At 42.9% G+C, this 26,422-nt stretch overlaps 2 protein-coding genes across 5 annotated transcripts; both read left to right on the forward strand.

The window, feature by feature from the left end:
- The first annotated feature begins 112 nt into the window (after positions 1–112).
- sema3h (sema domain, immunoglobulin domain (Ig), short basic domain, secreted, (semaphorin) 3H) lies at positions 113–21,771 on the forward strand. Its single transcript, XM_064298418.1, has 17 exons — positions 113–709; positions 5,646–5,800; positions 8,829–8,891; positions 9,626–9,745; positions 10,946–11,039; positions 11,486–11,605; positions 11,716–11,861; positions 12,228–12,342; positions 14,792–14,861; positions 15,362–15,506; positions 15,888–16,107; positions 16,444–16,532; positions 17,374–17,415; positions 17,641–17,795; positions 17,885–17,946; positions 18,286–18,428; positions 18,600–21,771. Exons 1-17 carry the CDS (start codon positions 598–600, stop codon positions 19,002–19,004), a joined length of 2,256 nt encoding a protein of 751 aa, XP_064154488.1. The 5' UTR covers positions 113–597; the 3' UTR covers positions 19,005–21,771.
- Positions 21,772–22,229: 458 nt separating this feature from the next.
- Positions 22,230–26,145, forward strand: borcs6 (BLOC-1 related complex subunit 6). Of its 4 annotated transcripts, none has more exons than XM_064298422.1 (6): positions 22,230–22,346; positions 23,082–23,644; positions 23,774–24,176; positions 24,513–24,667; positions 24,935–25,018; positions 25,119–26,145. In XM_064298422.1, the coding sequence occupies exons 2-6, from the start codon at positions 23,093–23,095 to the stop codon at positions 25,242–25,244; spliced, it is 1,320 nt and encodes a 439-aa protein (XP_064154492.1). In that variant the 5' UTR covers positions 22,230–22,346; positions 23,082–23,092; the 3' UTR covers positions 25,245–26,145. The 4 variants fall into 4 exon arrangements, with proteins under 4 accessions (XP_064154492.1, XP_064154490.1, XP_064154493.1 ...); XM_064298420.1 differs by having other exon boundaries at positions 22,297–22,424; XM_064298423.1 differs by having other exon boundaries at positions 22,297–22,424; positions 23,774–23,975.
- Positions 26,146–26,422: the final 277 nt, after the last annotated feature.

The following is a 26,422-nucleotide window of genomic DNA, read 5'->3' on the forward strand; positions in this document are numbered from 1 at the left end:
AGAGATGGGGATGTGAAGGAGAGAAGCAAATTGTGTGTGAATGTGTTTGTTTGCTTGTGTGTGTTGGAGTGAGGGGAATGGGGGGGGGGGGGTGAGAGAGAGATGAGGATACCATGAAAAGCCAAGAGAAGCTGTGTCTGCTGGTGTATTCTGTTTTTTTTTTTTATAAAAGAGAGGGAGTTTTCTCATTTCTTGTGCTTCTGTAGCTGGCATTAGCTCCTCGAAGGAGGGGAGGGAGAGACAGAAAGAGAGCATGCATGGGGCGGGCCCAGTGATTTGGGATTTCTGCCTCTTTCTCTCGAGTGGATTGTCAGAGTAGCTACCTCGCTGCCAAAGAGAAGGAGAGAGAGGGATCAGAGGAAGGAGAAGAGTGCCCAGAAAAGAAAATACGTGGAAGAGAGATCAAAAGAGGGAGAGTAAGGAGCACACAGCTCAGAATAGGAAAGAAGACAAGGGAGGAGAGAAATCAAAATACAGGAACAGCAGCAGTGTGTGTCATCCACTGTGGAGGAGCACTGGAAGCACGCTGACTCTGTGTGAGTGAGGCTACTGTGCTCTGGGGTGAAGGATATCGCATGATTCAGGTTTTTGGGGTGCATGTGTTCAGCCATGTTGACACTGGGACCTCTGCTCCTCTTGGTCCATTTGGGGTGCATTCTGATAGGAGCCTGGAGACCTTCACAACCACGCCTGCAATTCACCCACAAAGGTAGGAGCTCACTTTATATATACAGTCATTGCTCTTCTCTGTCCCCTGCCTTTTCTTCCAGCTACCTCTCGGTTTAATCATTCCCTCCCTTCTGTCCATGTCCCTCCACCTTACATACCTTGTTGAATAAGACAGCTTTGTAATGCTGATGTACTGAGCTTGTGTGATCTAGATTTCCTTTGCCAGAGCTTAACCAAGTAGCAGCAGCTTAAGACTGCAAGATACACTGCCCTGAGCACTCCTCCTGAGAAAAGTTAAAGGAGGTGTGTGTGTGTGTGTGTGTGTGTGTAAATCTATGTATACATTTTTGCCATTTTAATGAAGTACTGGTAATATTTCTTATTTTTAATTTAAAAATTAATTTCTACATTATACAGTAAAGATGAAATGCTTCAACTATACATTTTTAATTTGTGTGTTACAAATGTGTTCAATTAAAAAAAATATGGTTAATAGTTTCATTGTGATGCTGCATATGTGTATAAAATAAAACAGGATATGTACAATGTACAAAATCTTAAATAATGAGATTTGTTTAAAGGGTAAATTAACAGAAAATATAAAATATATTATATTGTCATTTATATTACAGTATTAGTGGTACAGGATGAGTTATTTCTGAAAAGCAATGGACTGGCCTCATGGCAGAAAAATTTCAGTTTCACACTGTCATCTGCATGTGACACTCCTCTCAAATGCTTTGACTACAGATATGTCCTTTCACTTGTTTCTTGTTTACCTCCAATTCCCAGAGTGCACTGTTACCCACTGCATACCTGTTGCATCTCACAGGCCTTCTCGCATGTTGTTTGTGACCATAAAAGATGGATATTATAATAAAGATTAAATTTAGCAAACAATAAATTATATTCATATTTTTTCCTAACAAATCTGTACATGTACTTATGAACCTATTTTACATGAACCTATTTTACAAATTTCATTTAGAGAAAATTACTTGATTCTGACCTTTTATTGGGATAACATGAAGTCAGTTGGAAAACTACAGAAAGATACAGAAATTTGCTTCCATTCATTGCTATTAAAACAATAATACAATGTAAGGAAACACCAGTGGTGTTGTATTGAGTTATCACATTCCATAAATTTTCTGGTGACTGCTCTGACCAAATTAAAAGCTATTTTAAGTCAATCCAGCAAAGAAGACCATCAGCACTAGGATTTTTGTGAGAGAGTTGGTGTGTATATGTGCAGTATGAGTGTGTATATCAGAATGTATCCATAAGACAGCGTATAAGAAGTACATTTCGTATGTAAACTGAAGAGTTATGTATAGCTATGTAGAGTTAATTTGTTAACAAAATGTTCCTGAAATTAAACAAACTACTTTAGGATTCACAGCAAATGTTCCAGTTGAAAGGGTTGGGTTGAGTGTTTGTTAACTACATCAATGAAAAAAAACATGTATTATTATTATTTTCTTATGAAACCCTTAGGTTCTGTAAAGCTGTTTATACAGAAAAATGGCTACTGGCTGGATAGTAGACCTAGCCAGCCATGATCTGGAGGGGGCACTATTGCTTTCAAATGAGGTGCTTAGTTTTGAACATGTGGCACATTTGATGAAGATTTATGGTCATAGTCACACAGGTCAAATGTCAAACAAGTCTAGTTTGTGTGTCTGGCTAACCACTGAAGTAACTCAGGCCAAAGCATGTACATATGCATGCACATTTACTCAATATGTTTGTGTGTACAAATGTGTGTTTGTTTTATGTATGGATGTGTTTGCTTCTGGAGTGTGTCTATGTATGTGGATCTATCTGCCAGACCTTCCTGAGTAATTGAGCGCTTCTGATGTTTGAAGTGATATCCTCATTTCCACAGGAAGTGTGTTTGGTTCTACTAGTGGCACTCAAAATGGAATCTTCCCCAGGGAAGCAACAAGCACATTGTACATAATAAACCACTCAGTCTGGGGATACAGCACACATGTGCACACACACATGCACACGCACACGCACACGCACATGCACACGCACACACACACACACGTGTATGAGGGTAGGTGTGAGAAACAGTGTTTATTTGTTTGACTTTCTGAGAAAGTGTTCTCCTCTCCTGATTTACTGATTCAGGAATGTTGCTAGCTGTATCACGAGCCACACATTTGGACTAATAACATATGTGCACATCAGTAGTACCTCATGACTGTGGTAATCTAATGTTCACTGGGGTCTTGGTTTTTTAGCTAAAAATACATGTCTTTCTTACCCGGGCCTGGCTGGTGCCAGACAGTTGTGGCAGAGCAGGTCACTGGGGTACACGCCCCAGACTCACCCTAAAATGCTCTGAACGCCAAGAGAAGGATGAGATCATCCAACTTCTATTACTTTGCTACAGTATATGAGGTTACACCCTGGCAAGGTTACACCCTGGCGTGTGTGTGTTTGTGTGTGCACGTGCACGTGTGTGTGCTTTACATTTTAAGCAGGTCCCATAGGGATTAAAAAATTCCCTTCAACTGAAGTGCAATATTTGAGAAAATACATTTTAAGAATATGAAAGTAAAATTCAAAATATGAGATTTGCAATGATACTTTATATAGTTTGGGGTTAGTTAGTGTGATTACAGAAACACAGAACAGTGATCAGTGAACAGTGTCACATTTCACTAGTGTGGAACCTTTAGGAAAACCTCTATATGTTTTTTCTATTACCTCATCTATTTTACTACAAGAAGAACACAGGAGATAGGAACATGTCATAGAGAACACTTATTGGCTGCCTTTTGTGTTTCAGGCATATACTTGTAGGGCTGAACAATGTTTTGCTGCTAAGGTAACTGTTCTGCAAGCAAATCCATTGATGGTCAGATCAGTCCAATAGAAGCTCTGATTCACTATGAGGTATCTGTGGAGAGAAGCAGGTAAAAACTCTTAAGAAAGGTTTAGAATGGTACGAACATTGAATGCAAACCCATTGGGATTAAATGAAAGCAAGTTTGAAAGAGAACAAATATCAGAATATACTGGATCCTTTTTGAAGACCAAGTGCTTGGTCATCTGTATTTTAACGTGAAGGAGAAAGAGTTGAGAGTTTGCTTTCTGGATGTACTGTAGGAGAATTGTTTCCCTGTTTTTGATGTAATAATGATGATACCAGTAACAGTGAAGTAATACTAATAACATTAAGTTGTTTTTGAAAAATAGTTATGATGGGCTACCCAGCACCTTGTCCCACAAAACTATTCAGTGTCCAGTGCAGTGGCTTCTGCTGCAGTGAGTATTTGGTAGGACTTCCTTCATCTCATCATGCAAAGAGAAACTTCTGTAGCTGATTGGGCAACAGCATACTGTCTGCTTCAGCTGCACGTGGAGGGCACTCCTCCCAAGGTAATGACTGCAGCTCAGCTGTGGAAATGCTAGTGGAAAGATGTGGCAGCTCACAGCATAGAGTCCCCTTCATAGTGCGCGCTTGTCTGTTCTTTTCCAAATCTACCCCTTTGTCTGTTCTGCCAGCATGATGTTCAGAGTAATATTTAACGTAGCAGAGAATGTTGAGTTATTTTGGACTGCTCCTTAAACCTCACAAATGGGCTGGTATTTTAGATGCTCTGCAATCTAACATTAATTACACTTTATAAAAAGTTAGATAAAACAAGATGAGAAATGATAAATTAGTGCTCAAAAGATGTGATTCCAAAAAAATATTTTGTGCACAAATTCTATATTTTAGTCCCATGATTTATGAATGGAGAACTTCACACATCCAAATCCAAAAATACATTCAATATAAAAAGCAACAGTTTAGCAGTTTTCATATGTAAATCATAGATTTATTGACTGATTTAACCTATTTCGGTCTAGCATCCAAGTGTCTGACCACTGGATGACTGAATGTCTCAATATTTAAAATATTCTTCAGTCACAGTGTGATTATGTGACAACTCTGGCCTTACTCTAGTTGGAATAATGCATATATTGGCCCCATCCTAGTTTCCTGTGTGTATAAGAGAGAGGGAACAGTCATAGCGTTAACATAGCAAATGTCTCAAAAGAGAGGTTGCGGTCTTATGCTTCCTATGACACAGAGAAAATGAACAGGGCTGGTTATGTGGTTTCTGTGAGGATAAAGAGGACATAGTTATGCCTTAGTATGTCTGTCTGGAGAGAAAGAAAGAAGGTGTGGTCATGTGTGCCTGAATGTTGAGCTGAATGCTGGAATACTCTTGTCCTGTGACCCAATTACTGATGCAGAAGACAGGACTCAGGCCAAGAATGGAGCAGGTCCAGCCAGCAAGCACCTGTTGGACTGCTGTTGCTGCAAATTTGTATTACAGTGGTTCCTTAGTGGCAGGATCATTCACCAGCTATTTTGCATTCTTTTACTGTTGATCATTGTTTTGACTGCAATAGTACCAATGGTGGGCTGCCTGTGGGCTCTGTATTTGCTCTGTATAAGACACCAGGGCAGACTCACTCTGGAAGACACTGTGAAGGTGTATGTAAAATGTGACAAATTGTTTACAGTTTACAGCTTAGTGCTGGGTTGCTCGTTCTGCTCAGGCACTGTTCAAGTGCATTGGTGGGCCCCACTGTGTAGGGTAGCCCTGCAGGGTGACCCATAATTGGCGGAAATGTTGCTCCGGATTAGGGAGGGTCCACTCAGTAGGGATCCACATCTCATTGCTCTGTAGCAATCCTCGCTAGTTGATCTGGTGCCCATGGTCTGCTTGCTAAAGCCGCACATAAAATATCTTCCTCCAACTCGTATGTTTCCTATGCAAGTTGTGTGAAAAGCAGCTGGTGATATCACATGCTTAGGAGGAGGGTGTGTGCTTGTCTATACTCCTGCATTAGCTGCAAAGATTGCAGCAGGAATACAATTGGGCATTCGAAATTGGGAAGGAAGTAGGGGGGATAAAGCATAAAAAATATGAGTGTAAATAGACCAATCATCTGTCTTGTCCCAGAACTTGTGCAGAATGGGCGTCTGCTGGCCCTGCCCATCCCTGCCGGGGATTTGTACGCTCTGCTACCAGATGAAGACACTCGGCGTCTCTATGGTGCCATGAAGGACCAGCTGCTGGTTACCAGCCTGGATGACATCACGCATTCCCCACGCCAGGTGAGGCTGCCAGGAGCTTGTAGGAACATCCCTGCATTCTGGTTCAGTGTAATGAAAAGTCAACCCTGCACCACTCTTAATATTACAAACATCCCTGATATGTCGACAAGCTCTGTGCCTATGTAGAGATTTGAGAAGGAGACAAGACAAATGGATATAATGGAGAGGTATTTAAAGCTAAATAAAGGACGGAGGGAGAGCGTGAAAACAAAGGAGGGAGAGAATGGGAAGCAGAAAGGGAAAGAGGTAAATCAAGGGAGGAAAAAAGAGAGGAAGAGTTGAGGCAGATTCTAGATAAACCCTCCCCTCAGTGGCTGGGGTAATTGGGCTCAAATGGGTGGAAATGAGTGTAATGAGCGAGCTGAACCCCCTATACAATAATGAGTCTTCCCCTCTCACCCTCTCCTGCCCTCTTGCCCTCTCACTCTTTTCCTTTATGTCTCTCTGCACTCCCTGCAGCCTCTCTTTCTGCTCACTCTCCCCATGCTCCTTTCTTATTCCCTGCTGTTAATCTGCAAATAATGTAAAACACTTCTGCAGATAAGTCATTGTGCAGGATTTGATTAACTAGCTATGGATAAGTTAATAATCAGATTCAGGATGACACACGCACATGCACATGCACACATACACAAACAAACACATGCAAATGTACAGGGATAGAAATAGCATGTGCAAAATAGTCTCTTTCGGATGACTCTTCCCTCCTAAGCAGCCTTATTACTGAAGCTCCCCTTTAATTACCTCCCCACTCAAACCGCTGCACAGCATTCCCATCTATTGAGTCTCTCATCAGCTGCCCACATCACACAGCACAACTGTGTCTGCTCCCTACCTCCCTCCCTCCTTCCCTCTCTCCTCCCTCTTTCCACTTGCTCTCCGTCTCCCTTCCCCTGCTGTCTTTAATTCTGTCTTTCCTTGATCCCTCTTTTGATGCCCCTGTTGCCCTTTCCCTCTTTCCTCCCTCACTTCCCTCTCCAACTTCTCCATTTCTCTTTTCCCTCTGTCCTTCTCTCTTGTCTCTTGTCTATATTCTGGACTAGACCTTGCTCTAGACCTTGCTATTTGGATTTGCATTTTCATTAACAACAATGGAATATTCGAGGCTGTCCAAAAATTAAATAATCAAATAACCAAGGATTATGGGCAAATTATGACCCCAAATGCCCACTTTGGCCAAGCCTGCAACCCTGCATATAGTGAAGTTATATGCCCAAATTAATTTCCTGCCTGCAAAAGATGCCGAAGGATCAAAATATCTTGGAAACCTTCAGAAACTTGATCATGTTGAAAACATTTTGGTTTCAATATATAATTAAAATATTCGTGACTTTTACAGTCATAGTAGGTAACCCAGTACTAATGTAAAAATCTCATTACAATAGTTTTTTTTTTAATTACATAGGCTATAGTCTAATAATTGTGTGAGGATATAGCCTGCTATTTTTTGCCATTGTCATTGGCAGCAAGTGGGCAATTTAATATAGAACTGATAATTGTGAACATTAGAGACACAACAACAAATTGAGAATACCATATGTTTACCATCTTTTTTTAACCCCTTCCTCATTGTCTGTGGTCTTAGAGTGGGCACACTGTAGGGGAAGCTCACAGGCGTTGGTTCAGAACTCAGCAGCCCTCTCTATCTCTTTCCTTCCCTTTCTTCGAAATTCTTAAATCAACTCCAGTTCAGATATTTTCACAGATATAAATGTTTTTTCTAATGCCTTGACGCAGCATTCTTGCTGCTGTAAGATCAACAATGGCTTAAGCATGCTGCTTCAATAAGCAAGAAAAATAAGGTAACTGATTATACTGCAAAAATGTTTTGCGAGATATATTGAAATAATATTGTATTGATTTTGTTTCCAGCATTCTTGAAAGTATAGTTATCTCTGTCAGTGGAGTGGCCATTCCTCCAATTTGCCTTTCAGTTTGTTTGTTTCTCATTTTTGTTTAATCTTTCGGAAATTTGATACGACTGGTATGTTCCTTTGGGTTTCTGCTATATTTATTTATTTTCTTTTTGGTATGGCTGACTGAGAGATTAATGGCTGCTCCTCTCAGTGGTGGAATGGGCTATCCACATACGCCAGAACAGTCACTCAGCAGCATCCTTTGCCTACATATGATTCATACACTGCTTTCACATTTTTCACACCTTTGGTAAAGAAGAAGAAAAAAAAACAATCAAATAAATAATACAAGCACTGAGCTATATTTGAGTTTTCAAACAAGTGGAAAATATGAAAATTTAACATAAATTAGAGGTATTAGCCAAAATAAGACTGTTCTGAAATTATTAATAAAGTATGTGGACCCTTCCTTCATAAGGATAACACTACTGAGTCATCTTATGTTGTATTATATAAGACTAGTGAACATATTGGGGGAATCTTTCACCTTTTCTCCAAACAGGATCTTTCAAGAATCTTCAAATATTTTGGTCTGTGCTTGTGGACTGCCCTGTTCAATTCAAACCACAAGTGTTTGATTTGGCTCAAGACAGGAGACTGAGATGGACATCAGTATTTTATGGTCTGTTAAAAATGTTTTGGTTATTTTTGAGGCTTGGTTGGGATCATTCTAAGGTCTATTTGTGGCCAAGTTTGAGCATCGTGGGAGAGGAAACCAGGTTTTGTGTTGAAATGTCTTGGTACTTCCTGGAGTTTGTTATTCCGTTAACTTTAACAGAGCCCCCATTACCCGTAGATGCAGAACAAGCCCATAATATCAAAGACCTGCCGCCATATTTCACCACAGGTATGGGGTTATTTTCGAAATATGTGTCAAAATCGAGTACTCAACTGGTATATATGGTCAAAAAGCTCAATTTCTGACCTCATTCTACCATACCATAAAACACAAAAAGATGACTCAGTGATGTGATCCTGACTAAATGGGGAGCACTAGAACCTTGTCTCAAATGTACTTGTTCTGGATAAGGGTGTTTTATGCTTAACTGTGATACATGCACATCTACACTGTGGAGTGTGTATAAGTTTTCCTGTATGTGATCACGTTCCAGCTCTACTGGCCGGCCAGCCCAGACAGGATCCAAGAGTGTCTGATGGCTGGTAAAGATCCTGAAGTGAGTAAATCTGTACTAAACCTTTTCACACACTTGCATACTGTATATCCACACACACAAGCACGCAAAGTCCTAGTCCATCAGCAGAGTTGGTATAAGAGCACTATAGAATTCTTAGGTCATGAGTTGAATGTAAATTAATTTTCTGAACTGACTGAAATTAAATGAAATTTACCCCAACCCTGACTGACAGATGGCGTGCCCTGTTTATTTGAACTTATTAGGCAATTTTCATAAAATGTTATTATTTTATTTGTAATAATACATGTTAGGCTCATTTTAACAGAGTGCCTTGATCCATCCAGTTAGTTTTATTGCAACTGTTTTCATTTTTATAGGGATTTGCTTTGTGGTTTTGTGGGAGCAGGGCCCATGGTAGTAAATTTGGTGCATCCTCTCACAGATACAATTATTGCAAATTTTGCTGTGAATGGCAAATCAGTCCATGCATAAAATATTTTAAAAACATTTTGTCTTACATAGGACGTCAGTCTAATTGGGTGGATCAAGACCTTGACCTTAATGAGTTGAGATTCAATTTGAATATTTCAAGAAATGAACAGTAGGCACTCAATGACCACCAAATATAATGGCTAAGATGTGTTGTTTCCCTATCACATTGGTGTAGGAACGGTCTACTTTCTGATTCTGGCCTTCTGGGAATCTGTGTCATGAATGAGTGAACTTCCAGTCTTCTTACAGTGGGTGGCTGTTCACTGCTTGTCTCGTTCCAGTATGAGTGTGCGAACTTCCTGCGGGTGCTGGAGCTCTATAACCACACCCACCTGTATATCTGTGGCACAGGGGCCTTCAACCCTCGCTGTGCGTTCATCCCTACCACAGTCTTCCTCGAGGTATGATCATTCTCCCTTTCATGATGTAATCTACCCTCGGTTCAGAGATATCCCACAGGTACTGACTCAGTCTTGTGATGTCTCGCGGACTCTCTGTCTTCATACATGTACTGGGTCACACACGGGTCTAATTTAATGCGTATCTCAGCAAATTCAGGGTAAGGTAAGAAAGCTTCATGTTTTGTGCTATGATAGATGAAACAGTTGAGTCGAGTGAAGTATTTCAGAACTTTCCAGATACATATCTTGTTGTGGCTTAACTGTCTCACGTTGCACTTAAGGGACAAGTCACGGTAGAAAAAAAATGTATATATATAAAAACTGAGGGGGCTTAGTTAATGTTCAGTCTAGCAGGTAGGTGTTGATAAACATAAATAAACCAATATAGCTTCTGAAAGGCAATGTGCACTGTTTAGTCTGAAAGACCATGGCACTGTCTATTTTAAGTGAATCATCACAAATTGAGCAGACTGAGCACACTCCACACAATTGCTCAGACCAGTCTGCGTTAAAGACTTTTTGTCTGTGGGTGATAAATCCCTCAAACAGGGACAGAAGAGACAAGGAGTCTTGAATAGCAAACACAAACTCAGATAGTATTTCACATTTTCTGCATTTTTCCTGAAGAGTGGTTAATACCCAATTAATGTGAGTCCCTTGAGCCCAGTACGAAAAATATGTTTGACACATTGAAGCTGGGGTGGGGGGAAAAAGAGACAGAAAGATGTATTGTTTTGATGAACAAGTGAACAGTTTGAAAAGGAAACTGAATTGTTTACCTTCTTTTCAGTTTCCTTTTTTTAGTAACACGCATTCATGGCATGCTGTTAAATCACACTTAAATTTAATTAAATTGTCCTGAATTAAGAGTGCCAGAGAAAGCAAGGAGGACTACGTAGTAGCATAACAACAGTGTAGAGGAAGGAATCTGCTGAGTACTTGGAAAATATTTCTTGTTACTTTTTTTAGTTATAATGAATATTATCATCTCTATTTTACGCAGAACAGAATTTTTGTAAAACATTTGGTAAAAGCTATGCCTGAATAAACTAAGAAGTATAGAGAAAATGTGGAGAGAGTGTATGCGTGCACACACACACAGACACTGTCTGTGCGCACACAGATCAGACAAGACACACATGTATTTGAACGTGTGAACGCCTGCTTGTCTTGTCTGATCTGTCTTGTCTGATCCGGCAGGGTGAAAGGCAGGTCTTGTTGCCAGAGCAGACAGATTGTGGGAAGGGAAAGTGCCCATATGATCCCCACCAGAGGACAGCTACAGCCGTTATTGGTAAGACAGAAATGTGTGTCCTGTGTGTAAGTGTTTGCATGAACATGTCCGGTTCTGTGTGTACTACACATATTGGTCCTCATACACATTCATGATGCATGTGCAGACCTTTACTTTTGTGCATATCCCAGGTGTATGAGATGCTGAATGTAGATTTTATGCGCATTCGTGTTCATGTGATTAGCATAAGGAAACAGCCATGAACAAATACAGATAAGAAAAAAATGGTGAATGCCAAAATGTTTGTGGAACATTCTTACACACAGTTTCCGATCAAATGTGATTGTATGCATGTTTCGTGAATGAGGCCCATTGTCTCTGTTTACACTGTTGTGTGTCATATAATATGTGGGTTAATATACTGTAACTACTGTTTTTGAGCATCTATTTATGTGTGTATGTGTGTGTATGCAGATGTACAGCCATCTTTGCTCTTTATGTTGCAGATGGAGAACTATATTCTGGCATTTCTTCTGATTTCATGAGTCGAGATTCAGCTTTTTTCCGCAGCCTGGGTACCCGTCATGTCATTCGCTCTGAGCAATACGACTCCACCTGGCTTCAGGGTGAGGAATTACACTTTTTGTTACTGGCCCCCTGAATTTATCTGTGCCCAAAATAATATATTTTGCAACCAACTTCCTTTTTCTCACCCCGTTCTACCATTCTATCCTAGATGCCCAGTTTATAAAGGTGGCCTCAGTGGCAGAGAGTGACAACCCGGAGGATGATAAGGTGTACATATTCTTCACTGAGCATGCTCAGGAAGCAGAAGGGGCTGCTGGGAAAGTGATATACTCCAGAGTTGCCCGTGTCTGCAAGGTACACAACTCCCATCAATCATTTAGTAAAGTCACTGCAATAAGTGAGTGTTCAACTGTAGTTTGTATAAATGTTGTATGTAAAACATTAATGTCAGTAGATATCTGATCAGTTGTATTGGATAACCTTTGTGTGTCTGCATTTCTGAAATTGTTATATGTGCATTGAATTGAAGTGAATTGGTGCTTTTGTAGTTACTTTGAATGAATGTAATGAATGAGTGTAACTGTGATGAGTGTGTAAATGAAGCGACTTTTCATACAGTAAGTCTAGTGTCTTCTGTGTAGTATTGTGTGTGTTAGTGTGTTTACACAAGTGTCTGTACGCCTTTGTATAACGGTAGCATACCTGATTTCTGTGCTGTAGAATGATATTGGAGGACAGCGGAGTCTAGTGAATAAGTGGAGTACCTTCCTGAAGGCCCGCATGGTGTGCTCCATTCCTGGGGCTGATGGCGTTCACACTCACTTTGACCAGCTGCGTGAGTACTGAGCATGCTCCAGACAGACTCCACCCACAAATATTCCTGAACATCGGGGATGTGTGGTCCAGAGTAGACACAAGCCAACATTGCCTTCTGTGTCATCTGACCTCACTTATTTCACTTCACAGAACATATTAATGCACACATAACAGGAAGAAAATCCCATGGGAAAAGTTGACTGAAAGGCACAGAACTCCCAGAACTTACCCAGTGCTTTCTACGCAAAATATTTCACCATGTGTTTGTGGTGTTTTCATGGCCAAAAATGGTTTACATGCATTTTGAAATTAAGGATAATGAACAATTATTCAACATTTAATTACTATATTTTGGTAGATTTTCTCCTACCCCCAACTGCACATCCCTACTGACAGTGGGCCCACATCCAGGCCATAACACACCTGACTCCCTTATGCCAATTTCTATGTTTACTTTTCAAGTTGACCATTGACAATTTAAAACTGAAAACACACCTAACCTCAGAAATGAGAACGTAATCAAATGATATTGGCACAGACCAATGGGCAAACAGCACAGTAACAAAGCCCCTTAGAAGAATAAACTTGAACATCTGAGAAGATTGTATATTCGTGTGTGTTTGGCCTACTGTGTCTATGTTTATTGTTTATTTTTGAGGTGCACTCTGTCATCACTTGTTATGGGCCATGGTGTATCAGAGAAAGATGGGATTGTGAGCTGGTTGATGTCTGAATGAGATGGGATGGGACTCTTATCGTGTCTGTCTGTGTAAACAGCAGTAGACAGTGTAAACACTCCCCCCCAGGTTGGTACGAATGAGTTTGAACACAGGGCAGCACAGGGAAGAGTATATAAACATCATTTCACAACCTGCCAGGAACAAGTTCCTTAAAAAGATCCCATCAGCACAAAAATGCTGCTGGAGGTGTGTTTACCCCTCAGTCAGTGGACCAGAAACACTGCATCCCCTGACCCAGTGCGGATCCAGCATGGGAAGGGGAGACAGACAGAGCATGCTCCTGAATATTTTGACAAGCATCTTCCTTTGGCCATGGAACTTTTGCTAATGTACAGCCCTTTTCTTTGATGGGATGTAGAAAAAACACAAATCTGAGGCCATAATATTATTAAACTAGTATTTAGGAGACTCGTGAATCCTTCCATGGTTTCGCAGAACAGGTTCAGACAGCCAGCTTGGGACAGGAAATGGATAGACAGGTCTCTTGGTCAGAGATTGCTGTGCTTGGACTGTTCAACTGGGAAGATGAATGTGGTTTGAAATATCTTCAGGAATGTGAATGTTATTGGGAAGGAGGGTTGATTGTAGTTTCAGACAGGACCCTCATCCCAGCCTCAGGATCACCCAGGTCCTGATGCGGGAGGAGGGGATAAGATCTAGAACGATAGGGGTTGGGGGGAGCAGGTGAGACAAAGATATCTCCCTCCACTGGGCACAGATCCTTTTGTTTAGAGATTATGGAAACAGCAGCACCCTAAGAAGACCATAGTGGTATAGAGGGGGAAATAAATGGAGTACAGGTGCAAGAAAAATAAAAGAAGGATGAGACTTAAGTAATGGGATAGGGAGAGAGAATAATGGAGCTGTGAATCAGAAATGGTGAGGATGGGATGAGTGTAGGGGAGAGATAGATTAAGAAAGGGGTCCTGTACCTGGAATCATACAGTTCTGCTCAGTCTTGTTGCCACGGAGGAGATGTAGATTAGATTCTGTGTGCACGGAGAGCGATTTCATCGTGGCCACCTAAGGCAGGGGGAACCGGAGGCATGCGAGCAGGCCGTTCCGCTCCATTGTGTTCTGCACGTCAACTCCTCTGGGTGCACGTCCCCCCTGGCATTTGTGGCGAGACAGGGAGATACTGAGGACACGGGTCGGGCAGAGGGCGGGGCTGGTGGGCCAGTGTGTTGGGTCGAGGTGTGCGAGCAGGAGGGGGGTGCGGAATGCTAGGCAGCGCTTATTTTCGGTGTGTGACCATGGGGGAGTGAGGAGCCTGTCCCAAAAACAGACACTGTAAAGGGATTTGTCATGGAGGTTCATAGCTCACGGGTCCTCTCAAGCTGGGACACGATATTACTGCTGGCTTTCATTAAGCTGCTCCACTCATGCATGCTGTCTGGGAAAGATCCGTTAATAAGACAAAAATATCTCAGATGCAAGCTGACAGCATGGACTTTCTGTACTGCACAGCCAGGAACGGTGTGTCCACACTGCTGTGCTGAATGCCACACACACTGAGAGCATCAAGGCTCATGCTTGGGTGGTGTAAATGCCCACACACACACACATACACACTCGTGCACACACGCACGCACACACACACACACGCACGCACACATACACACTCGCACACACACGCACGGACACACACACACACACACATACACACACACACACACTCACATTCTCCTCATACATGGGGTAAAGCTGCTCCCTGTGTTTTCTCTCTAGAGGACATCTTCATCCTGCATGGGAAGGACAAGACCAATCCACTCATCTATGGCCTCTTCACAACATCAAGGTGAACTGATGGCACGCACAACCCACCCTGACCAGAGCATACAACTGTCCATCGAAAACAAAGGAATTAAAACAAATCCAGACAACCTCTAGGAGATGGAAGCAAGCTAGACGGTAGCAACTTGTAGACAACAGATACAATTTAAGGCTATCTTTATATCTATATTTTTAAATTGTGCTTATTATTCTTCAGGTCAAAAATGTAGATAGGAATTCAATGATCTCTTTCATGAAAAGCATACACTCATTAAAGATGAGGCAAAGCAGTGCACAGTGCCTTCATTAAATGGTGTTATATGTTGGTGAAAAACAACATTTAGAAAATGAAATAGCAATATGTTGTAATTTACAATGGCATGAAAAGGTAAAGCTAATAATACATGAAAGAATATAGAACAACTAACATAATTCAAAACTGTCAATGAATTTACCTGATGAGTACATTGAGTCATGCATCATCAAGGTAATTATATTAACGGAGATCCATGCTGTCTTCCACAGTGATGTGCTGAACGGTTCTGCGGTTTGCGTGTATCGGATGCAGGATGTGGCCAGGGTCTTCAAAGGCCACTTTGCTCACAAGGAGGGTCCAGAGTACAAGTGGGCGGAGTTTACGGGCAGGGTGCCCTTCCCCCGTCCTGGCACAGTGAGTGCCCCCCGCTAATCCAATAGCTCGCCCAAGCCCCCTCCCACCCACCCACCCACCCACCCACATCCACAGTCAGTTCTGTTATTGCGTCTCCCGTATCAAGTCGTACTGTTTTTTTTAGTGTAAGACCTTTGGTAATCCCAAGTTACTGGTTTCATTTGATCAAGATTTATAACGTGACTCAGTTTTCACATTTATTCTGTAAAGGTTCCTATCATATAGAACACATGATTGATTTATGCGGATGGTATAAGTTTACACAAGCGTGGATGTGTAACAGATACATAAGTTGGTGTGAGGAGTGCAATGCTATCTTCAAAAAGCTGCTGATATCACACGTCATTGAGGTGAATCTGCTTGTTCACTATCGCCCTGCAGTGTCCAAGTCGCACATATGGCAACTACCGCTCCACTCGTGAGTATCCTGATGATGTCATCTTCTTCAGCCGAACCCATCCGCTTATGATGGAGGCAGTTTACCCTGTGGGAGAGCGCCCTCTGCTGGTCCGGGTGGGGGTACAATACAAGTTCTCTCGGCTGCTAGTAGACCGGGTCGAGGCTGTGGATGGCCAGTACGACGTCATGTTCATCGGCACAGGTCAGTGCACACACCTGCCTTTCAGGTGCTTCAGACATTGGTACAGGTGTACTGGCATGTGCTCACCTACTCGACCATGCATGATTGTGTGTGTACATCTGCAGGCCTACATGCGTATACATGCACTCTTGGATTTGTATGTGTTCTTACATGTATGTGCAGTTTAGTGTTTTAGTGTGTGTGTGTGTGTGTGCATGTGTATGCATGCGTGTGTGTGTGTGTGTGTGCATGTGTATATGTGTGTGTGTGTGGATGTGCATGTGTATGCATGCGTGTGTGTGTGTGTGTGTGTAGATATGGTATAATCGTTTTTGGTGATCTCTTCCCTTCCTGCAGACTCAGGGCTGGTGCTGAAGTCTATCCACCTCCCCAAGCAGTCTGGTGATGGCAGTGAGGTCACTCTGGAGCAGCTCCAGGTGTTTGAGGTACAACAGGGTCTCGCTGATTATCTCGGTTCATTTTACACAGGTGTTTCGTCCATGTGCGCAGTGTGGCACAGTCAACCATATAAGAATGGAGAGGGAGAGATATGCAGCAGTATAGGACCGCATTTATGCAGTCTGTTGATTGTTTTTGTGACTTTCCAGTGTAATGTTTTTTATGTTATTGTAGATATTGTTGCCAGGAGAATCCTTAAGCAGCTACATGATAAAGTTCAAGGTTAGGCATAAGTAGTCCAACTTCTTATTTTAGGAGGTGTTAGAAAGTGGGGTAATGATAAAGCTACTGAAACAAATGAAAAGAAGATCTTAAATGAGTTGGTTTACATCTTGTGTTCCCTATAGCTAGGGGCCTAACTTCCTCATTTTGCCTTTTATATATAGCCTCAATTGAAACAACCATTAGTACCAATGAGAAAGACCACGCAGTTTATGAAATTAACTTCCTGAAATTTATTTTTTGTGCTCCTGGCTAGCCCAAAATGGTGCAACAGGTTTTACTATACCACACATTTAAATGTTTAAAAGCTTACCTTATGTGCCAGTTTGACATGCATATCTTATTCATAGACTTATTGAGGCCCAGCATTCATCCATTTTTAAGGCTTGCTTATGAATGTGGGTCTTCAACTCATTTCCTTAACAAATATTCATGGTGATGTGTCTGCAGTCTCACTGCGGATATACCTTCCTTGCTGGCCATATAAACATTAAACCCAGCTAACTCTCTCTCTCTCTCTCTCTCTCTCTCTTTCTTTCTCTGTCTCTTTCTCTCTCTCCCTCTCCCTCTTTCTTTCTCTCTGTGTATATGTCTTCACTCTCTCAGGGCAGGTCTGCTATCACTGCGATGACTCTATCAAAGAAAAGGGTAAGAGGTGCTCAACAAAACGCACCCCCGAATCATCTGCCATCACCATGGCAACAACAAAGGGAACGGTGCTTCACATACATTAAGCACGGAAGGCGTTCTAAGACATTCTGAACAGACGTGATTCTCATATCACTCATAACGCACAAGCTGAGTGAGAATGTGTGTGGATAGCAGTGGGAGTGTGTTAAGCTCTGTGTATGTGTGCATATTTTTATTTAACAGTGGCTGTTTGTGGGCTCTAAGGAGGGTGTGGCCCAGCTGGCTCTGTTCCAGTGTGAGCTGTATGGCCAGGCCTGTGCTGAGTGCTGTCTTGCCCGGGACCCATACTGCACTTGGGATGGCCATGCCTGTAGCCCCTTCATTCCCATTGCACGCAGGTGAGATGGGACACACACACACATACACACTCACATGCATGCACACACGCACTCACTTTCTTTTCACCTCTGGGTATGTGTCTTCGTAGGAGGAATGCTCGTCAAGTTGGTGATGGTGGAGACCCACTGACCCAATGTGTAAAACAAGGAGGTGAGTCACATCACCCGTCATTCAATATCAACCATTATAGTGAGGTCTAGAGAGGTGGCACAGGCTTCATGAAACAAAAGACTGGGGTACAGGATGATGACAGATCCCAGCTCACACACCCTCTCTTACTGTTCATGCACACTTTGTCACTGCTCACACGCCCCCACTAAGAAACTTCACCAAACACAAACAGAAAAAAAATACATTTTTGTGCTTATTCACTCATTCTTACACAGCAACCTAATATACTGTTCTGTTACTATGCCTCAGTCCCAGTGTCAGATTGCCTAAGTATAGTAAGTCTGTCTGACTGTGTATGCATGTGTGCATGTGTTACAGCTGGTTTGCAGGTGGAGGCAGAGGAGAAGGTGATGGTGGTTGCCGAGGGAAACAGCACATATCTAGAGTGCCTACCCAAGTCGCAACATGCAGCCATTACTTGGTTCAGAGAAGAGAGGGGGGGTAGTCACAAGCTGCACCAGGTACACATGCATGCATTCAAGTGCTCACTGACATCCAGCATACAACACCCATACCCCCACAGTCAAACATGCATTGCCATCTGGCATACCTACAAACGTATATGCACCCACATATGTACAGATATACACATAAACTAACACAAGCAAACTTATGCTGGCTGTGTGCTGCAGGTGAAGTCAGGAGAGCAGCTGGTGGTGATTGACAGGGGCGTTCTGATTCGGCGGGCGGAGCCAGGGCACTCGGGGACGTACCACTGTCAGTTGGAGGAGCACGGGTTCAGCTGGACCGCCGTGACGGTGCAGCTGAGAGTGCTGAGCTCCAGCTCAGGGAGCTCATGGTCAATGGCCGATCAGCAGCACTGTGAGCAGCAGGGCCGTCGCCGCTATAGAAACAAGAATCGCAAGAGAATGGATGGAGCTGAAAACAATAGCCAGGGGCACAGGAGACCAGGAGGAGGCATCAGAGGAGGAGGAGGAGAAGAAGGAGGAGCAGCAAAAGTGGAAAGAGGAGGAGGAGGGAGGAAAAGCAGAAGCAAACCACAGCCCCTAGCCCAGAGGTCCCCACGAAGCATCTAGAAAAACAGGCACGGACACATACACACAAACTCATAAAAACAGATCCACAACACACACACACACATATACACACACATTCACACAAATAGTGGAGGACAGAATATATTCTGAGGACAGTATATGTGTTCTGACTTGTCTCTGTAGAGCATAAAGATGGATTGGGTCTGAAGATATTTGTACCCAAAGTACTGTGCATCTGCATGCATGTGTGTGGGGGTCTAGTGTGTCTGCAGTGAAGAACTGGGGTTTTATCTCAGTATCTGGATAAGTGTCTGAATCCCGTGGTGTATATCTGAAGGACTCTGTAGATTGGTCCAGTAAATTCCAGGATATTTCCCTGATAGAATGGAATTCTTTAAAGGATTTATCTTAAAATTAGAATATATGAAGCTAATTTCTTATGTGTTAAAAAACAAATACAAGAACACCAGTTCCTCGTGTGACGGCCAATTTGGTAGCATTTTCCCCCCTTATTTCAAGGTCATTGTATATAGTTTTAACGGTAATGGTTTCTCAAACATCGACTATACTGAAACAAAAAAAATCCCATCAATAAAAAAGTGGACATTATACCGTACAATTATGTGAATTGTACTGATGCTTCACTTTGTTTTGATACACAATGATTTAAAAAAATAAAAATACAGGTAGAATATTCACTACAGAGCGCTGGGTCCACCCACAGAACAGGGACCCATAGGACTATCAGAGCATTTGTGAATTTACATAGATTAACAGGTAACACTCCACAAGCCAATCCCCATCAAACAATAACAATATAGATACATATTTTGTGTTGTTTAGTTGTTTTTAAGGGGAGGGTTCATTTTTAATTTAGGTAAAATTACAAACACTTCTGGTTCTTTTGTGTATAAAAGGTCTGGGGCTGGACAGTAAGTGAAGGTGAGCATAAACTAGCTACACTACCTGGCTGAAAGTATCTGGACACCTGGCATCCAACCTCTTATCCAAAATTATGGGCATCAATATGGAGTTGGCCCAACCTTTGCTGCTATAACAACCCTCACTCTTCTGGGAAGGCTTTATACCAGATGTTGGATCATTGCTGCAGGAATTTGCTTCTATCCAGCCAGAAGAGCATTTGTAAGGTCGGGCATTGACTCGGCGATTAGGCCTAGCTGTATTGACCAGTCGTGTTCTTCCACACTGTTTTCAACAAAACCATTTCTACATGTGTCCCTGGGGGCTTTGTCATGCTGAAACAGGAAAGGGCCTTCCCCAGACTGTTGGGGAAGCACAAAATTTTCTAGAATGTGATTCTATGCTGTAGCATTAAGATCTGCCTTCACTAGAACTAAGGGGCCTAGCCCAAACCATGAAAAACAGCCCCAGACCAAGGTGTGTCCAGATACTTTTGGTCATACAGTGAAATTTATTTGTAATGGCTAACTGTCTGTCCACAAATGTGTGACTGGAGGCCCTATTTTAAGATTGTTGCATGAAAGTAAACAAATTTGTATCAAGTGATGTTAGCAGGAAAACTCTTTGAACAATCCTCTATGAGCAAATGCAATTAAAAACCATGTTTACACTTTGAAACTTTTGATTAATATGAGTAATCCTTTAATGTCAAACGATTAAAATTAAATTTAGCACATTTATTTTATTTAAATATATCAATTTGGCTCAAGAACAGGAGTTCCTATGTTGTCCCTTTTCAAATAATTGTTATTTGGTGACCTCTGTTGACTTCACCCAATCAAATCTTGACAGGCATTTTACTGAACAGAAAGTCCTGTGTTCATGCTGAATGGGAATCATTATCATAATGAGAAATACAGTTATGCATTCTTAATTTAGTACACTAGTTATTTGGCTTGACAAGTGTAAAGTGTGTAAGGTTTCGGCAACGGTAAATATTTGGGTTCATGCGGATAAGGTATTGGGTTTGCTAGCTAGCTATGTATGGGATATGTATGGTCTTTGTACAGCTGATTTAATGTGTACGATGATGTGTGTTTCTGCATGTATGTCTGTGTTTGTGTGATAACAAATTGTGTATATATTTATTCACCAGCTCACAGAAATATACTTATACTTTCTTTGGAGACAATCAATTCAAGTTTTTATTTCAGTAGATGTATGTTCCATTAAGAATATTATTTCAAAGGGTACAGAGACAAAGTGCATTTCCATGCATCTCAATATACAACAAATCTGTGCATGCTCAGCACTCAGTGGGTATTCAAGGTATTCTTTTGTCATCCCATTGTATTTTTCTAGCTCTGCACTTCTAATAGCTGGTATTTCTATGTGAAAAAAGTGGAAATGAAGGAGAAAATGAAATACGCAAAGTTAATTTTGAAATTCAATTCAAAAAAATGTCCTTTGTCGTGATATTAAAATAATAATATTGCATTTTTATTGTTTTATAAAATCTGTCTTGGAGATTCTGCTGTGTCTTGAAAGAGCAATAAAGCTACACACAGTGGGATTTTCCCACACATGTACTAGGAGCCAGCCCTGAGTAAAGTTACACATGTTCAATGAGATACATGCTGTGGCCCTCCACATACAAAGCTTCCCCAACTGACCCCAGATGGCCAGGATAAATCATTTCAAAGTCATCCTCAGTTCATATTCACATACAGTATGTTTTTAAATTACTTGTAGAATTGGATGCATGAAGTATGTCTTCTTATGTATTTAATTTTGTATGTCACATTGTACATTGAAATGTTGTTTAACTTGTTTGTTTTATACAGTGCTTTTGAAAAAGAAAATAAATCATTTTGAATTAATTTAATCTCAATTACTCAACAGTAATTACTTGGTTTACCAACTTAATCTTAACTCTGTTAGGGACTATGATTACCTCATATGATTACCTCAGTAAAGGCAAATTCTGATTGCCTTGGCAACAAGCACATCCTATGCCTGATTAATAATTTTCTGTGGGAAATAAAGAATACAAAATTGAACAAAGACATGATCAGGATTCAAAGCTGTAGATCTATCAGATCAGAAATGTGTTTTATGAGCTAATGTGCTACATTACAACATATGGACTCAACATGCTATTAAATATGCTTCCTCATCATAATATACAGGTTACTATATACACATTGGTATATTTTGCTTTTGATTTATTTCATTTTTTATCTGAAGTTAAAAAAAAACCCCGAATAATTCATTCCTCTATATCTCGCTTCGTCAATTCTATGTATTTAAAAAAATCTTGTTGTTTAAGAAGAATTAATAACCCAATGTTTTTGTGAAGCGGAACTATGTTGTAATCACATCCATGGTTTCTAAGTCGGAGGTTAAAGAGGTAGGACTCTGTCTGTTGGAAAACTTCATCCCCAGGAAATCGCTCTAGTGGTGAGTGTTTATGTATCCAGGTAGCTACCAAGCTACATGAATTTGGAAGTCATCGACATATATTTGCCCTTTCTGCACGTACGTAGTGTAATTTCACCTTTTCACGTCCATTAAGTAAATGTCGGCTATCTAGTTTGTCAAGTAAATGTATAAGAAACTTTAAATTCGGAGGCCAGATTAGCTTGCTAACTAACTGTTAGCTGTTGCGATTGCACTTGTAGCCCCTGAGCTAGCTAGTTTCGCTTGCGCGTCCGAATAAATAGGGAAGTGCAACAATATGTCTCAGCCACTGTGGGCCTAAAGTTCTAGCTAGCTATGTGTAGACACTAGACCACTACCGATGGTGATCTTGTTCATATTCTTGAATAGAAGTAGGAAACTGTTGGCTAGCTAAACTAGCTAGCAAGCTAACTTCTTGTTTGTACATTTTCAGTTTTCATTAGCTATATATTCGCATTTTTGAATACATTTTTTCTACGTGAAGATGCTTTCAGTTATTACGTTGATTTGATGTATCAACAATACTTGACAGTTGTTCACACGAGGTAGCAAGTTGGCTAGTTAATTAGTTTTTGCTCATCATTGTGTTAGCGAGTTGCATGGATAACGCGATTACATTTGTGAAGATGATTGCATATTCTGTACTACAGTAACAAAGAGTGATAATGACAGGTGTCTCTGTGTGCTTAGCATCGGTCGGTGCAGGACATTATTAACGTTAGATGTTTTCTACAGCAGGCTAAGGGATGAGCCATTCCCCTGGGATTGGTGCACATGTGCAGGGAGCAGCCAATGGAGTGGCCACACTGGAGTCTCCAAAACTCTGTGGTGAAGAGGTGTCTCTGGTCAATGACTTACCCACTCTGCAGCCTCTGAAACATGGAGAGATAGTCCCTTGCAGGGGGCCCAAACTCGCTGTGGGGTCCCCTGTGGAGGAGGTGAACTGTGAGGGGCAGCCGGAGGAAGAGAGAGACACAGACACTTCCCACACCTGCACCTCTGACATGCCCTGTTTGGACACTCCCCAATCAGATGCATATTCAGAGGAGCCCCACATAAAGGAACCCCACATAGAAGAGCACCACTCAGAATTAATTTGCACAGACGTGCCCCAAACCACTGCAGATGGGGTCCTTGGCAGCTCTTTGCCAGATGGTGCACTAAGAGTAGAGGAGGTGGAGGAGGAGGAGGAGGAGGTGGTGGTGGAGGAAGAAGAAGACGAAGAGGTTCAACAGCAACAACAACGGGAAGTAGAAGAGCAGAATGAGGGGCAGGATGACACTGAAGATTCTCCTGAGGTAAAAGCAGTGCTCTGGATACACAGCCTTCTGTGTAGCTGCTAATGTAGTCACTGGCCAGTGGCAGCATCAGTTTGGGATGCCATTTGTAGTTATGTGTGAGAGTAACACAATGTCTTTTATTTATAGCTTTCTGCAGATTCCCCTACAGTCTCTGAGCCCCCCACCGAGAGCCAGGTGCATCCGAAGGACCCCCTTCCCAGTGAGGAGCAGGAGGCCTGTCGCAGCCCCCCCCGCTGCCAGGAGCCCCCCTGCCCCCCCCATGTGATGGCGCAGGTGCACGTGCGAAACGCGCCAGAGCGGGAGCGCATCGTGCGCGGCATGCAGGACAGTAAGAGTCTGGATGAGATCAGCCAGGTGTGCGGGGGAATGCGGGGGCGGGGAGGGCAAGCCGAGGGCCGCAGGGCCACCATCTCCAGCGCCCTGGAACTGGAGGGGACAGTCAGCCGCGATGGAGAGCTCACTCACTTCATTACCAAGAACCTGGAGCACAAGATCAGAATGAGCTCTAGACCGAGCCTGGACTCTGACTGTGAGTGGGAGTAGTGCTGTGGGGCTGGGGCCAGGGGGGCGGGACTGGGCTTCGGGTGAATCTTTCAGATTCATTTCACTGGCACTGCCTTTGAGCATGTTGGTTCATCGCACTGAACCCGAGGGCTGGACTGATGGCATGTCTCTTGTCTGCTTCGTGCTGCAGAAACAAAGCCCCACCTTGCTGTTGGAGTTCATTGCAATCTGTTATTCTCAGCAGTTTTGATCACCATTGGAATGGTGATACGTGTGAAAGGTGTTTTAGTGAAAACATCTGGAGAATATTAATTTCACTTATTGTAGTTGTAAGTGTTCTTCTGTACTCCCCGCCCCTCAGCTGACTACTCGGTGCGGAGTCGGGGCTCCCTCCGGCGGCCTGTGGACATCCCCCCGATAGACCCCAGCGTCCTGCTGGACCTGCAGCGACACACGCAGGACGTGGCCCAGAGCGTGGAGCTGATGATGCGCAGCCTTAATGGAACCATCCAGAATGTGAGGGCCGAAAGCAAACCCCACACACTGTATTCTAACATTTTGCAGTGACGCTGAACGCCCGTACACAAGCACACACGAGCACCACATCCTGAGACATCGAGCCATCACTACAGGGACGCACGTGCCACATCTCTTCTGCCGTGTTCACACTCCCCGTAGACCCCGTAATCGCGATTCTGTGTCTGTCTCATTCCTGACTTTACATTTGGTCTGTCTGATCTGTCTTTCCTTGTGTCTCGCTCTGTCTTTGTATCTCCTGTGCAGATGACAGCCCTGAGTGTCGGATACATTCAGACCTACAGGGACTCGGTGGACAGTCTGGGGGAGGCTGTGGACATGAGCATAAAGGTGGGATTTGTGTGGAGAGAGATGGGAGTGTGATGGATGCAGGTTAGCGTGTAGCTCCTCTCACCTTTCTGCATGTGTGTGCGTATCTGTGTTTCTGCAGGGAATGTACACACTGATGGCTCGCTGTGAGGAGCTGGATCGCTCTATGCAGCCCATCCATGCCCTGGCCCAGCAGATCCGTGACATCAAGCGCACACTGGATGCCCTAGAGACGCTTTGCAAGTAGCCCCTTTCCCTGCGACCGCGCTCTCCTGACTTCCCCCCACGCCCGAGAGCAACCATTTCCTGCCTCTACACTCCTGCCGTCCACCACCCCCCTCCAGCTCAGATTGCGCCATTGTAACCCGCGAGGAGGGGGGGCCTCTGTCTGTCTGTCTCTGTCTGTCAGTCTGTGCGTGCATGTGCACGCAGGCGCGTGTTTGTGCGAATGTGTGTGCCACAGGAAGTCTCCGTGTTGGGGAGGTCCTGGGCGCACAGGTAGAGAGCAGGTCTCAGTGATGTGCAGCGCTTCGCTCCCTTTGGCAGGCTGTTAGAGGAGGGGAGCAGCACAGCTGCATGTCCCGCCTGGAGGTGTGTCCCCCCGAATGCGCCACTCAGATGTCTGCCCCTCCCCCCTGGAATGCGTTATCATGCTGGGTAGCAGACACTGACACATGTGCCAATATGATCTCAGGTGTGTTGCTGTGGTGACGGATGCAAGGTTGTGTCCCTCTTTAACCTGTGTGTTGCCATGGTGATGGATTCCGGGGTTTCTCCCCCATGTTGTCTGCATGTGTTACCACTGTGGCACGCTTAGGGTGTTTTCCTCTGTACTGTGTGTGTGTTTAGTGTGCCATCTGCTCGAATGGACCGCACTAGCGTCCGTGCTAGGGATTAGGAGGTAAGGGTCCTCTCAGCTGGGGCTCTGCATAGGAGATAAGAAATCAGCTGATCGCGGAGGTACAGGATCAGCAGGGGCGAAGGGGGAGGGGCTGCCTGTATGGCCTCAGGTTCTTGACTGCACTCACTGTCCCTGTACAATCAATGCTATTTCTGTAAATATGGTCTCTTTCTTTCCTTAACATTTTATTTAGTTTGTCCTTATTGTATATTTTAAAATAACACAATAAATTTACAAAAACTGGAAAGACATCCTGCTTGTGATTTCCCTGGACAGTCAGGTGACTGCGCTGCTGCACAGAGCTGCATTGTTTCTTCAGAAAGACTCAGAGATCTGAACTCCTACAGTATATGGGAAACACGTACATGTGTACATGTGTATTTTCTGGTCTAATGTCAGTTATTACACTTAATGAGTTTGAGAATGTTGCTTAATATAATGTTAGTTTATTGAAAATACAGAGTTTGATTTTGTCTGAACTTCCAACGGTTTATATTTCTTAAATCATTGTACATTGCTCGTGC

The sequence above is a fragment of the Anguilla rostrata genome, chromosome 11 (assembly GCF_018555375.3).
Source record: "Anguilla rostrata isolate EN2019 chromosome 11, ASM1855537v3, whole genome shotgun sequence".
Taxonomy (NCBI): Eukaryota; Metazoa; Chordata; class Actinopteri; order Anguilliformes; family Anguillidae; genus Anguilla; species Anguilla rostrata.

Excerpts from the sequence above, each read along its gene's own strand:
- sema3h (XM_064298418.1), top strand. The coding sequence starts at position 598 with ATGTGTTCAGCCATGTTGACACTGGGACCTCTGCTCCTCTTGGTCCAT. Across the intron at positions 11,862-12,227 it reads GAGTTGCCCGTGTCTGCAAG|AATGATATTGGAGGACAGCG; the intron begins GTACACAACTCC and ends TCTGTGCTGTAG. Across the intron at positions 17,416-17,640 it reads TGACTCTATCAAAGAAAAGG|TGGCTGTTTGTGGGCTCTAA; the intron begins GTAAGAGGTGCT and ends TTTATTTAACAG.
- borcs6 (XM_064298422.1), top strand. The coding sequence starts at position 23,093 with ATGAGCCATTCCCCTGGGATTGGTGCACATGTGCAGGGAGCAGCCAAT. Across the intron at positions 23,645-23,773 it reads ACACTGAAGATTCTCCTGAG|CTTTCTGCAGATTCCCCTAC; the intron begins GTAAAAGCAGTG and ends TTTTATTTATAG. Across the intron at positions 25,019-25,118 it reads CTGTGGACATGAGCATAAAG|GGAATGTACACACTGATGGC; the intron begins GTGGGATTTGTG and ends GTGTTTCTGCAG.